The sequence below is a fragment of the Talpa occidentalis genome, unplaced genomic scaffold (genome assembly GCF_014898055.3).
Source record: "Talpa occidentalis isolate TD23 unplaced genomic scaffold, MPIMG_talOcc4v2.1 talOcc4.2, whole genome shotgun sequence".
Taxonomy (NCBI): domain Eukaryota; kingdom Metazoa; phylum Chordata; class Mammalia; order Eulipotyphla; family Talpidae; genus Talpa; species Talpa occidentalis.
The window spans coordinates 69,869,338-69,882,595 of NW_023602073.1; the positions used below are offsets into that span (position 1 = coordinate 69,869,338).

At 40.2% G+C, this 13,258-nt stretch overlaps 1 protein-coding gene across 1 annotated transcript; it reads left to right on the top strand.

Moving 5' to 3' along the window:
- Positions 1-1,844: 1,844 nt before the first annotated feature.
- Positions 1,845-13,234, top strand: CUNH6orf141 (chromosome unknown C6orf141 homolog). The gene is made up of 4 exons (XM_037518723.2): positions 1,845-2,963; positions 5,718-5,940; positions 12,597-12,859; positions 13,086-13,234. The coding sequence occupies exon 1, from the start codon at positions 1,845-1,847 to the stop codon at positions 2,442-2,444; it is 600 nt and encodes a 199-aa protein (XP_037374620.1). The 3' UTR covers positions 2,445-2,963; positions 5,718-5,940; positions 12,597-12,859; positions 13,086-13,234.
- The last annotated feature ends 24 nt before the right edge of the window (positions 13,235-13,258 follow it).

The window sequence follows — 13,258 nt, forward strand, 5'->3', positions numbered from 1 at the left end:
TCTTTTTTTAAAAAAAAATTGTTATTTATTTATTTATTTATTTATTTATTTATTTATTTATTTATACAAGAACTGGGGTACAGGCCAGATGCACTGGAGGGTGAAAGGATTCACCAGAGACAGAGCAGGGAGCAGAACAGGCAGACTGACTGAAATACACTGCTGAGGGGAGCAGCGGGCGAGACAGGAGAGGTCTGCTGTGCCATGTGGGACCCTCTCCAGCGGCTGGGATCAAACCAATGAGACAGGGCAAGCTAGGGTTATTAGGCAGTTTTAGGGACAGTGCAGGAGGGGACCTCTGAAGAATTTAGGGAGGCTTCAGAGATAAGGACAACCAAAGAAATATAACCAATTCCATTAGGAAAAACAAACATGCCAGGACCAAGGACAACATTGTTAATGCTGGTCCTGGTTTCCTTCAGGTGGTAAAGGGAGGCAGAGATTGGAGAAATGGAGAGTGGTTTAATTTATGGTCACATTAGAAGGGCAGCTGTTTAACTTCAATGCAGGGATGCCCATCCAGAAGACTGGGCCATAAATTTAAAGATGCAACAAATGGGAAAAGAGAAAGCTGTTAGATAAGGAATGTGAAGATCCCCACTCAGTAGCAAATTAAGTAAGACAGCCGAGAACTAACCAATCACAGAGAGACTGGTGGAGTTTTAGAATAATGAGGGAAAAAAGGTATATAGTCCCTGAAACACAATTCCACTTTGGCTTCCTTGCCACTCCCAGGCCTGGTTCCCTGGCCTGGGAGTCCCACTTTATTTCTGTTCTTTTTCTCCTCAATAAACTTTTTCTTTTTCTAAACAAACTGCCTCTTCTCGCTTGCTTGCCTGAGCGTCTGCGAAGTTCCTGCTGCGGCTTCGTGGACACCAACCCATGGGGGGTCTAGTGGCTGGGGCTCAGCACTGCCCTGCAGCCTGGAATCCGTTCCTGGCTGGGAGACTAGGCCTGACAATTCCGGTATCACCACCACTGCAGAGGCTGCGGACAGCTTCACAGCACTGTGCTCAACCGCCTGCGCCACCAGGGGAGGCCCTGGACGGCTTGTTTTAAATTAAAACAAAAACAAAAACAAAACTCTAAACTGGAATGAGCATAGATTATAAGCATAATGAAGACAGGTGTCACCAAGGCCCTACAATTCCTGGCATTCCAAGGCAGAACAATCAGGCCTAAACCATTTTCTCACACTTAAATTGACAATCTAATCCTTTGACTTGCATTCGATAACCCTGGCAAAGTTGGGGGTGAATTTAGAGTGGCCACAAAACCCTTTTCATAACATTTTGATTACATTAGCTAACTGAAAAAAGAACCCCCGCCTCCAAAAATAATAATAATAAAAATAATAAAAGGCAACCAAACTTCCTTGTTCCTCCATTGCGAGGAATGCGCTCGGAGAGAGACACACTTTGCCTGGCTATTTCACGAGGGCGAAGTGCAAAGGAGCCTTGCGGCTGAGCTCTGGAGAAAAACAGGAGATGGGGTGGAAACTAGAACAGCGCTGGGAAGAGGAGGAATCAGAAATTCGCCTAAGGCAGGAGGGCTGGTGTCGGGGGTAAGGATCAGAGCAACGATTGGGGGTGGGATAAATGTCGGGCGTTTTGTCTTTAAAAGGCTAGAAAGCCGCGGCTTAGACTAGGCGGAAAGTAGCGCGCAGGGAGAGGAGGCGGGGTTCAGCACCAACCTGGCCAGGTGCGAGCCTGTTTCCTGCTCTCGCCAGCGGGAAGTCGGGGACGGCGCGGGACAGCCGGGGAGACCACACCCCGGGCCCGCCCGGCGCGCGCTTCGCGAGCTCAGCCGGAGTTTGCTGCCAGAACCCACGCAAGAATCCGCGAATGAATGACCCTCCTCCCAGGATGGGGGGGCCGGGGGCCCACCGGGCTGCTCATTTCACGGACTACCCCCGCAGCCCAGGGCGATCCCTAGGGCGTTCCCGGTCCTTTAGGGGCGAGGTGGGGCGCAGGGCTCCGCTGGCCCCAGACGCCCCTAATTCTTCAGCGGCGAGGGGGGATAGAAGCTGGAGTGACGCCCACGACGACTGCAGAGCCAGAAAGAAGCTGAACCGTGATTCCTGGGTCAGAGACAAAGTGCTTTTTCTTCTGCACCCGGAGAGGTGGCTGGGCACTAAAACGGGCCCTCCTGGGGAAGAGGTGGCCGGCGGGGAGGACGTGACCCAGTTGGAGGGACACGCTAGGGAACCGCAGTGCGGGTCTCCTCTCTGTGCAAGAAGAGAACCAATTTGTGGTGGCCCAGGAGGTGCTGCCCCTGGCGCCCCGGGGCAGGACCCCGCAGCCGCACCCAAGTCCGTGCTGGTGCGGGTCGTGGATTATCAGGTGACACAAGAGGTGCTTCGGACCGCGTGGACTAACAGCCGCATGACCACACGGACCGAGGAGCGCTGCATGACCGCCATCACTTTTCGGACCAACAGGTAGAGACGCAGGTTGTGGGGCGCGGGGGACCCCTGGAAAACCCCGGGCTCTGGGCCCTGAGTGACACTCGGCTTCCACGCTACGGAGGGGGAAGCGTTTCACCATCTCCAAGGAATTGATTCCCCGAGGATATTAAACAAGAAATAGGAGCAGAGGGAAGATTCCAGGCTGCTGAATGAAAATGTTCTGGGAACTCCAACCTGTAATTAACCAAAAGCAAGAAGTTTTAAAGAAACTGGCGCTGTGCTTCTGGGGGGCAGATGGTACCCAATGCAAACTGAGGAACTCTAAGCAACATAATACCTCCTTTATGACTTAATACTGTGATGGGCTGGGACCTGTGTCAAATCAAAGGAAGAGAAGAAAAGGTATTTTCAAATTGCAGAATGTCGAAATTTTTGAAATTAGAAAACTGTTGTTAATTCTCATTTTGCAATACCTAGTGTTCTCTTTTCTGCCTCTCCTTTCTCTTTAAGACCTGAAAGCAGAAGTGAAGTTTGACATCTGCTCTCTGCAAAAGGGGTAGGTGTACATAGAGAGGCTTGTTTTAAAAGCTGAAAAAGAAATGGAGACTATTGAAATAAAGTGGCAAGTAAACAAAGTATCATCCTTTTGCTCTGTTGATGTGCTTATTTTTTCTTTTTCCATATGAGAGTTAAGAAGAAAGGAGAGGAACTAGGAAAAGGAGAAACAAGCTGAGTTTTGAAGGTGAAATGTGATTTAAAAGAGCTTTACCCTAAAGTATCTAATTTAGTACAATAAAAAAGCTTTTAATATAAAATTTTAGTTTATCTTAATGCTTAAAATATTGCATATATGTCTTGATCCAAAGATAGATAGAAATGGATAGTTTTCCATAAAAATAATGGGTATCTTATATTTGTCTACAGTTCTTTATTAAAAACTTGCGATCAGCATGGAATAAAAGTACATCTCTCCTAATCCTGTTAAAAAAAATCTGGTACCCTCTTCAACAACTCATTTTATTTATTCTTCTTATTTTATTAGACATCATTTTAATTAACTCTTTAGTAGCATGACCTGGTTTGGAGCAAAGCACTCCCTCTAGAAGTGAACTACTTGACTGCCACTGCTGAAGGAGTATTTGGTTACTGTCAAACAAGTGAGACTCTGGGTTCTGAGGAGTCAGCTGTTGAAAAGTGCCCCCTCCCTCCCCTATCCTCTCTTTCCCTCATATTTTCAGGTTAGATTTGAAATGCCCTCAAATGCCTTCTGATTCACTTTTTGCCTCCTAGCAGACAAGATAGGTAAGGTATGTCCCTGTTTTCCAAATAAACCAACCTAGGCCTAGAGGCCATGTGGCTTATGTAGGTCATACTTGCCACTTACTGCACATTTTGTGTAGTAATTGCACATTGTAACTAAGTTGATAGGCATATGATCATCATTCTTCTGAAGAATGACCTTTAGAAGCAATTAGTCTCTGCTATCAAAAGATGACTGAGGGCATCCCAGGTTTTCTAACTAATGTTTATGAAAAGTTGAGACTCACCTTGATGTCTTTTGAGTCTTTCTCGGCCCATTGGCAGGAGAATCCCCACTAGCAGTTCTGAAGCCTGTGAGAGGAAATTCAGCACCTTAGCTCGGCTCTGTTCAAAACTGGTAGGCAAGATTATAATATAGGCCCCATAAAATAAATTACATTTTCTTTCAAAAGTCTTGCTTTGCTATGTGAGGTCAAACTTCTTCACAGTTGCAAACCTGACAATACATTTAGTTGTGCACCATCCCATTCCACAGGTGATTGAGCACTGAATGCAGTCAACAAGAAAAGCACTTAATAGTGTTGGTAAACAGTTGTAGTGTTACGGAATGCCATGCCGCCTCCGTTTCCCTCAGCCAATAAAAGGAAACCGAGTTTGAGGAAAAGGAAAGCAGTTTTATTTGTCCACAAATGAGGAGGGCGGCAGACTCCTGTCCGAAAGACCACCGTCCTGACAGTGGGCAGGGGTATTTATGCTAGGGGTAGATGGGCAGGGGTTCGCGAAGGGGAGGGGAAAGGGGTCCGCATGGAGACAAGTGGGCGCCAACTCAACAGGGAGATGGATGGGTACCAGCTGATTTTCATTAAGGGGAGGGGGAAAGTGTCAACAAAGAGATGGGAAAGGGTCTTCAGAGGCCGATGGGTGTCAACTCATTCATCATAAGGGAAGGGGAAGGTGTCAGCACACAGACAGGTGATCCCCAGCTTGTTTTCTTTAGGGGGAGGAGGAAGGGTCTGCACGGAAACCGGTGGGCGCCAGCTTGATTTTCTTCTCAAGGGGAGGGGGTTGCTGCAAGAAATGGGAAAGACAAGCTATTAATCCTGTTCGTGCTAGATAAGGGGGAATTGCAAGAAATGGGGAAAAGACAAACTTGTTAACTGTATCAGTAGCTTTCAGTTGCCTGTCTGTGAAGGCAACTCTAGAGTTCATCCTCCTAGGTTCAAAACCAGCTCCACTCTGTGACTTTTGAGGAAGCGCTTAATCTTTATATGCTTCTGTGCTCTTTGTTAAATAAGAATAATATGTACTATCAACCTCATAGGGTTTTTTTCCCCCTAGGATTAAGATAAGAGAAAAACACTTAGCACAATGGTTGGCATATACCAGATGCGCAAAGTTAGCTAGTATTATTAGTGTTATTATTTTGTTAACTTTTCATCCTAACCAGGCTTTAGTCTTAAATTTATTAAAAAACAACTGAAGGCATACAACACAAATCCTATAGAATCCAAATCAGTAGTTTTTAATTATCGTTTTTTTTGCATTCCTGAAATATTTATTTCTGGTATCTTCCAATATTTAATAGATCAGTAAATACACCCTTTAAATTGCGTAGAAATAACCTCCACGAATTGTGATCAAGATTCTTACTATGGTTCAAAAGCCTAACATGTACCTCACTTGACTGTCTTTGAAGATGTTCCACGGACTGCTAATTCTCATGTTGGAACATAAGAGCTTTGAGTACTTTCTTTAGGACCTGTCAGATTAGTTTGTTTTCCCTCAAGGATATTAAATCTGAGAGTCATCTTAGAAAAGCAGAAGGGGTACTATTAGTTTTCATTTATCTCCATCCTGTCAAAAATGTATGTATTGAAGTCAGTTTAATACATCTTTGGGTTAATTTTATCTCTTTTCAGTAAAAAAAAAAATATTTTGAAAGTATCCATCCTCCCTATTAACTGCCTACAAGATGCTTACAGATTTCTTTTAAACAGATGAGTCTCCTGGTATGAAAATAAGTTGAAGTGCTGTTGAATTTGCTTCACAGGTTTATGATTCAAGCAGAGCCCATGTGTGAGAAAACTGGGGAATCTTTTTCCAATTCACAGTGTCCTTGGAGGACACTGGAGGAGAAATAAAGAAAAGGCTTTCTATGGAAAGAAAAAAGTTACATTCACTGCAGACACATTTGAGGAAATGCTATTTTGTGAGGAAAAAGAAAAACCGAATAAAAGAAAAAACCTATGACCCCAAGTGTCTTTTAATATATGGTATGTTTCAAGTCTGGTTTTATTTTTTTTCTTTTGGGGCATGTATGTACATATATGTATACTGTATTCTGCACATAAACTATGCATAGTCATACGCTGCTCAACAACCAAAATAAGTTCTGAGATGTGTAGTTAGGTGATTTTTCCCTTGTATGAACACATTGGCGGTGGACTTTGTATGCTTAGGGGCCACTATGAACAAAATACAAGATTAAATCAAACACAAGGGGAGGTGATCCTGTTATGAAAATGATAAAGGTGAGAGGTATGATGCAGCACCCCGCCCCCCACCAACCCTTATAAAACACATGTTTTGATGGCTATGTCTTCACTAGGCAAAGGGTTTTGGACCACAGTTGTATATGTGGTCTGTTGTTGAGCAAAACATGCCTGTGTAAAATCTGAATGTCATCTTCATGTAAATTAACTCTTACTGATGTTATTCAAAGTGTGATTTGCGAAACAGCAGCCATCTACAAGGTTTTAGATAGGGAGTCTCTCAGGCCCCAACTGGAATTTACTGAGTGAGAATTTGCATTTTTTTTGATAATTTGCATTTTGACTTTTTAGGTTGAGAAGTGTTGACCTTATACACCTTATTGAGATCTGTATCCTACTTTGTCATTTACAAAAACTGAAAAGATTTTTTTCTATATTATCGATTAATTGTTAGCAATAGCGTGGAGATAATATTTTGTAGACATTTGAAAATATTTAGAGATTCTGAAAAATGAAATATGGTGGATATAATGTGTGATTTGGCAGAGATCTGTGAAAAGGGTTTGGTTTTTTTTTTTAAAGGCTTTATCGGAAGTTTTTCCTAATGAAATATCGAATGGTTATTGGAGTTCAAACTATTTCAGAAACTATTCAGATACTATTCAGTGATTCTTTTATCATCTAAGAATGTGAAACAATCTGTATTTAAAACCCCTTAAGGGAAGAAGGGCAGGAAGTCATTAAAGAAAGCACAATAGTAACACCTTTGCAGACTGAGTTAGGACTTGTCTACTCCTAGTGCTGAACTGTGAGGGGGTGGGGGAAGGTGGAGTCTGCATTTTAATCAACCAATTCAGATAAGAAAACAAGGGTGGTGATGCTTGAACACTAAATCTTTACAACTCAAGTCAGTACTTTGCTCCTTAATTAGGGAGGGTGAACTTTGTAAATTTTCTGTAGATGAAGATAAGGGAAAAAATAGTTCAGTTTACTTTGGAAAGAGTAAGGAATGATAATAAGTTCTTAGGTACTACTGAGCTAATCGTTATCAACAAAACATAAGACGTGGTTACTTTCAAAAGTAAGGAATTAACTTTAAATTCAGATGCAACCAGGAAAAAAAAAATAAATAAATAAATAAAGGCTCTGAGAACTGTGACAAAAAAATAAATAAAAATATTGAACAAGGAAAAAATTAATTCACACTCAGATTTCTGAGTGTAAAACAGAATTAGTGCTTTCACGAGACTGTAGCCTTCCCAAAAATAGCCTTCCTTGGTAAAGGAAGGGAGTCAGCCAGCATCTCTTGTACCTGGTAGAAAAGCAAGAGCAGGCAAAGCAATGGGAAAGGTTTACAGTGCCCAAGTTGACCTTAACATTATCCTCAGCTTCTCTGAACTTGAGATTGGTTTCTTCCTGGCCTCCCTTTTCGTAGAGCTTTAACTTTAGAAAACTTATATATTATTTCTCTGCCCCTTTGAAATGTAAAGCTCCCACCTTTGGAAATATAATCATTAAGAAAGACAGTGGCCCTATCTCAGTGTCAATTAGCAAACAGAATTGTCCTGATCATTTTGACCAAACCTCCCTGCTAATGTCCTCCAGTACTCTTATATTAGCTCACCCCAGTGCTTAAAGCCTTTCTTGCCTTTTGCTTAAAAATATTTGAGATCAGGGCCTCCCATGGTAGTGCAGGTGGTTGAGCGCAGCGCTGTGAAGCTATCCGCAGCCTCTGCAGCACCAGTTAGATCCCGGCCTGCCGGCGAGGGTCCCACATGGCACGCCAGACCTCTCCTGTCTCGCCAGCTACACCCCTCAGCTGTGTATTTTGTCAGTCTGCCTGTTCTGTTCCCTGCTCTGTCTCTGATGAATCCTTTCACCCTCCCACGCATCTGGCCTGTACCCCAGTTCTTGGATAAATAAATAAATAAATCTTTAAAAAAAATTTTGAGTTCAATCCTTTCCCCCTATTGTACTAGTAAAAGTCTTGGCCTATTTAAGTCTGTCAAGTCAATTTTTCTTTGAAACTATGTTACAGGGCAACCCTAATGTGAAATGGGTTGATGAAAAAAAGAAGGCTTCTTGTATGTAAGCTCTGATAAGAAGCTAATCAGTATGGGGAAGCTTCTGGAGGGTTACATAGATTGGCTACTTATATAATTAGTTTGGGGCTTCCTCTGGTGCATCCTGAGTTGAAAGGGTGCAAAAAGAAAAATGGTGAAGGTAGTAGTCCTTGGTCAAGTCCTATTTTTGCTGGACTGACAGCCTCAGAGACTGTGGTTTGTTTTCCCCAGCTAGTTGTTCCAAACATTATAGGTCGGAGTTTACTACAATCTGACTAAGTAGTACTAATTTCATAGGGTTTTTTTCTATGAGTAAGTTAATAATACTGTGAACAGTGCCTGGCATGCAATAAATATTTGAAATTAACTGTTATTATTAGTGTTGTAGTGTCTGGTTCCCTTTATCCTAGCAGACTTTAGTCTAATCTTTCATTAATAAAAAGCAGAAGATACACAACAGATATCAAGCTGAAACCAGTGATTTTTACTAAGACATAAAAATATATATATGTATATTTCATATGTTATCACATGGTCTAGCTAGTGGCCATCTATATATTCAGCCTCTAATGAATTTTAGGACAGTTGAGAAGACTGACTTAGAAACTAGATAACCTAGTCAACAGAATTCTGTAACATCCAGTTATGGAACAGTTGGCTTTTTTTTTTTTTTTTGAAAAAAAAATCACGTAACATTTATTTCTTAGAAATAGACAGAATACAGCATTGTTAGTAGTTTCTTTATGGGATGAAATATACTTTATAGGTCATTCCTGACTTTCAACACCAACAGTCTATGTAATGAATAGGTTCCACCTAACAAAGTAAATAGAACAGTGTAGAGTCCTCCTAGGCACAGTAAACCAGTGATTACTGAAGTTTTTGGTACATAAATCTAATCTTAAGACTGGTTTGTTAGACTATTTATCCCAGGTTCAAAACCCTGAGTGCTGAAACTGACTTGTGTTTACTAGATCATATTTAGGCACATGTCCTACTTCTAGAACTATCTTGTGACTTCAAGCTTATTTTGAAAGCTGACTAGGTTCACAGAAAAGTTAGTACGTTTGAATATCCTGAATCCATCTTACTTGGGAAAGATATAGTAGGTAGGTATAAGGACACCAGATAATTTTTACCAAACCAAGTCTACTTTTGTTTGAGGGAAAGTATGTCCTGAATTAACTCCGCAAATAGGTTTTATGAACTCCACCCCTACTCCAGACCAAAGATATCCAAGACATCAAGAACTACAAATCCCATAATGTCATCATCACTGAAGGAAGGATTGCTGGGACCTGAGGGTAGAGTTAAGCAGTCAGGCTTGGTATAAAACCAGACATGTGGGCTTTGGGGGTCTCTTGGTTTTTCACCAGCTCTCAACGTGCTATTTGGGATTCCAGCTCAGCAGAACTGGTAGGACTCATTCACAAATTTATCTCCCTCTTTTTCTCTCTGAGTTATTCATTTCTTCATTTCCCCTTCTTTTATAAATAAACCCTCTATTAATTTTTTTGCATGTGCCCACGGTTGAGTATTATTATAAGTCCTTTTTAAGAGCCACAGGTAAGGGCCCACAGTCAGACAACCCATTTCTTATCAGGGTTGTCCTATAACACTTTCAGGGAGGATTTTGAAGGATTCTCTGCTTCTGTAAGGATTCTGTAAAGATTCTCTGACAATAGGTGTCCATGACTCAGAAAAGCCAGGATGCTGCCTACAAATGTCCCAAGCCAGCTTCAATATTAACCCAGATACTGGAGTTGTCAGTTTCACACTATACCTTTTCTCTATCCCAACATAACGGGATGAAAAAGTCTACAAACTTATAAGTGAAATCTTATCATCAAAATGTTGAAGTAAAGAGAGGTGATTCTGTGATTTCTATTCTGTGCTATGCTAAGGCAGAATTCATCCCAGGGATGATCAATAAGTAGTGTGTATTTAGAGATTTTAAAACAATGATAAAGTGGAACTAAAAATTTGTCTGCTTTTTTATCATCACGTCTGTTTAGTGATAAAATCATGCTCTGGAAACAAAACCTATTACTGATCAAAATTCAAAAAAAAATTTTGATTACAGTTTGAATTTAATAATAAATCTGTAACCTTCAAAATAGTACATTAAAATTTTCTGTGGAAGGTCATTTTTAAAAACTTTAGACAAACAATAAGTGTTTCTTTAATACCTCTATATTTTCTCTCTCACACACGGACATTGGCACATACAGAGAATTAGTTACATGCATTCATTTTGAGATTAAATCCCTAAAGATTCAAAATTTTTCAAACTCTTGGAGTATATTTTCAAACTCTTGGAATATATCTACAAACTCTTTATATTTCAAGAGTAGATTTAAGATAAATAATAACAATTGCAGTGATTTTATTTTTAATAATAAATTTTATTTTTATATTCCCCATACAATTGCAACCCCCTTATTTTGACCCCAAGCCCTCCCCTCCCACCCCCTACCCCCCATAGAGTGTCTCTGGTTCATAGTTTTTTGTTGATTTTGATTTTCACTTTCTTATAGTTCTTCATTTTCCTGGTCCCTTGTTTAAGTTTTCTAGATTCCTGCTATGAGTGAGACCATCCGGTATTTTTCTTTTTCTTTCTGACTTATTTCGCTGGGCATGATCCCTTCCAGCGCCATCCATGTTGCTGCAAATTGCATGTGTCTATCTTTTTTGAATGCTGAGTAATATTCCATGGTATATTTGTACCACATCTTCTTGATCCAGTCATCTATTTTTGGGCATTTGGGCTGTTTCCAAAGCTTAGCTATTGTAAATAGTGCTGCTATAAACATAGGGGTGCAGGTGTTCTTTGGAATTGATGTTTCTGTGTCCTTTGGGTAAATACCTAGGAGTGGGATTGCTGGATCATATGGAAGCTCTATGTTTAGTAGGTCAAGAAATCTCCACACAGCTCTCCATAGTGGTTGGACCAGTTTGCACTCCCACCAACAGTGCAGAAGAGTTCCTTTTTCTCCACACCCTCGCCAACATTTGTTGTTGCTAGTTTTTTTAATTTGCAGTGATTTTTTTAAAAAGAGCTTGAGGTACTTCAGTTTCTGACTGAGATTTACTATGTGTAAACTTAAAAATAGGAAAAGAGCAAATGTAATATTTTTTGTTTGAGAAGTAATTTACACATGAGTTATTTTATTGGATTTGAATATTTTATTTAACAAGAAAGTTATTGTCCATTTCAAAACTAAAGAGTGAATCAAGACAATAAAACATTACAAGAGTAGAATATAATTTAGTAGTTTTCCTGTTTCATTTATAGAATTTTCAGTTTTGTTGTTTACTTGACAATTTTTTTATTTACTTGACAATGACTTACATAAGTTATCATTATATCAAACTAACTAAAGTATTAAAATTATTATTTGTTTTACCTTATGACTATTACCAAATGTTATTTAGTCACATTGGTATTAAAAATTTCTTGCTTCTGGTATCAGATTTACTAAGTATGTCACTGCTAATATGTAGCTATAAAGACATAAAAATGGAGAACTGGAAGAATTGGAATTAAAAGACAGATTTCCTGATGTCTAAGCAAAGCTGTTTGTATTATTTCCTGTGTGAGAGAAAGCAGTCCACTAATTAATCATGGATTTAGAATTAACTAATATATTGTTGAACACCAGTTATGAACAAAGTGCAACTCATGAAATACAATTACCTCTTGAATGTGTTCACTTAGTAAGTTAAAATAAAAATAAACAGGTCCCATTTCTTTATCATATGTGGTTTTGTTTAGTTTAACCTAATAGTCAGGGAACCTGATTATTCTCCATTTAACTTGTTCTAAAAAGGTTTTGTGGAAAATGCTTTATTGGGGATGACCAAGAGGGTCTAAGATTCCCCTCAGTTTGACTAAAATATAGACAGGTTTGTTCCCTACTAGAGGTTCTGATCTCCCTTTTCCTTTTTCTAGTTCCTTAGATTTAGTTATGCATACAAGAACCAGGGTGTAGGCCATACGTGTGTGGGGTGGGTGAGTGAGAGGATTCATCAGAGACAGAGTGGGGAGCAGAACAGGTGGATCTACTGAAATACACTGCTGAGGGGAGCAGCGGGCAAGATAGGCGAGGTCTGCTGCGCCATGTGGGTTAGCTCCCTGGCCCTGGCCAGGGATCAAACTCAAGCTGCAGTGGTTGGAGATAGCTTGATAGTGCTGAGACTTAATCCCTGCACCACCAGGGATGACCTCCCTTTCCTTAGGCAATTACTTGAGAAAACTTTCAGTTATAAAGTGTTCTCTGACCCTTTGAGAATGTAAATCTTTTTAAAAAATCTCTTTTACAATAATTCAATTTTACAAAAATCAATTTTATAATCCAGGATTATCTTTCTCAGGAACCTGGGAGTCATCCTTTTGAAATGTCATCAAAGAAGATAGCACCCCTATCTCCAAGTCTCTGTGGGAGGATGGAGCCTCACTGCAATGGACACTAATTAGCAAACACAGATAAGTGCTCTAGTCACAGAGGAAAAACAATTAAGAAGTAACTCAGAGAGCTGGACATATGCCACTGATCAACCTCACTGCTAACATCCTCCAGTGCTTTTCCATGAGCTCACCTCAGCATTGAAAAACTTCCTCATGTTGTTTCAACAGAGTTGAGTTCAGATTAAATTCTGGCCTTTTTTCCCAGTTGCAATACCCTTAAATAACGTCTTTCTTGACTGTTTAACTTTATCCAGTGTAATTTTTGCTTTAACAAAGTTCAGATAAGAGCAAAGGAATAGTATTTATATTGATGATGAAATACATTTTACTTCATAAAGGCTAAGGATGCTCTAGTTTCAGGTGAACTGACAACAATTTCTTTATTTTGCTGACAGAATTCCTGCATAGACCTTTACTGGTATTTCAGAGCACTGAACACAGATGTGAGGTCTTCAAATTCCAATTAAGTCAGGAGAAGGAAGCTTCACTGTTGACCTCAGTAACCTAGCTGTATTCACAAGCAACGATCTACTATTAAACATCCTTTTTTATCTATTCCCAGAATAAA

Bases quoted from the DNA above. Each gene is read 5' to 3' on its own strand.
- CUNH6orf141 (XM_037518723.2), top strand. From the start codon at position 1,845: ATGAATGACCCTCCTCCCAGGATGGGGGGGCCGGGGGCCCACCGGGCT.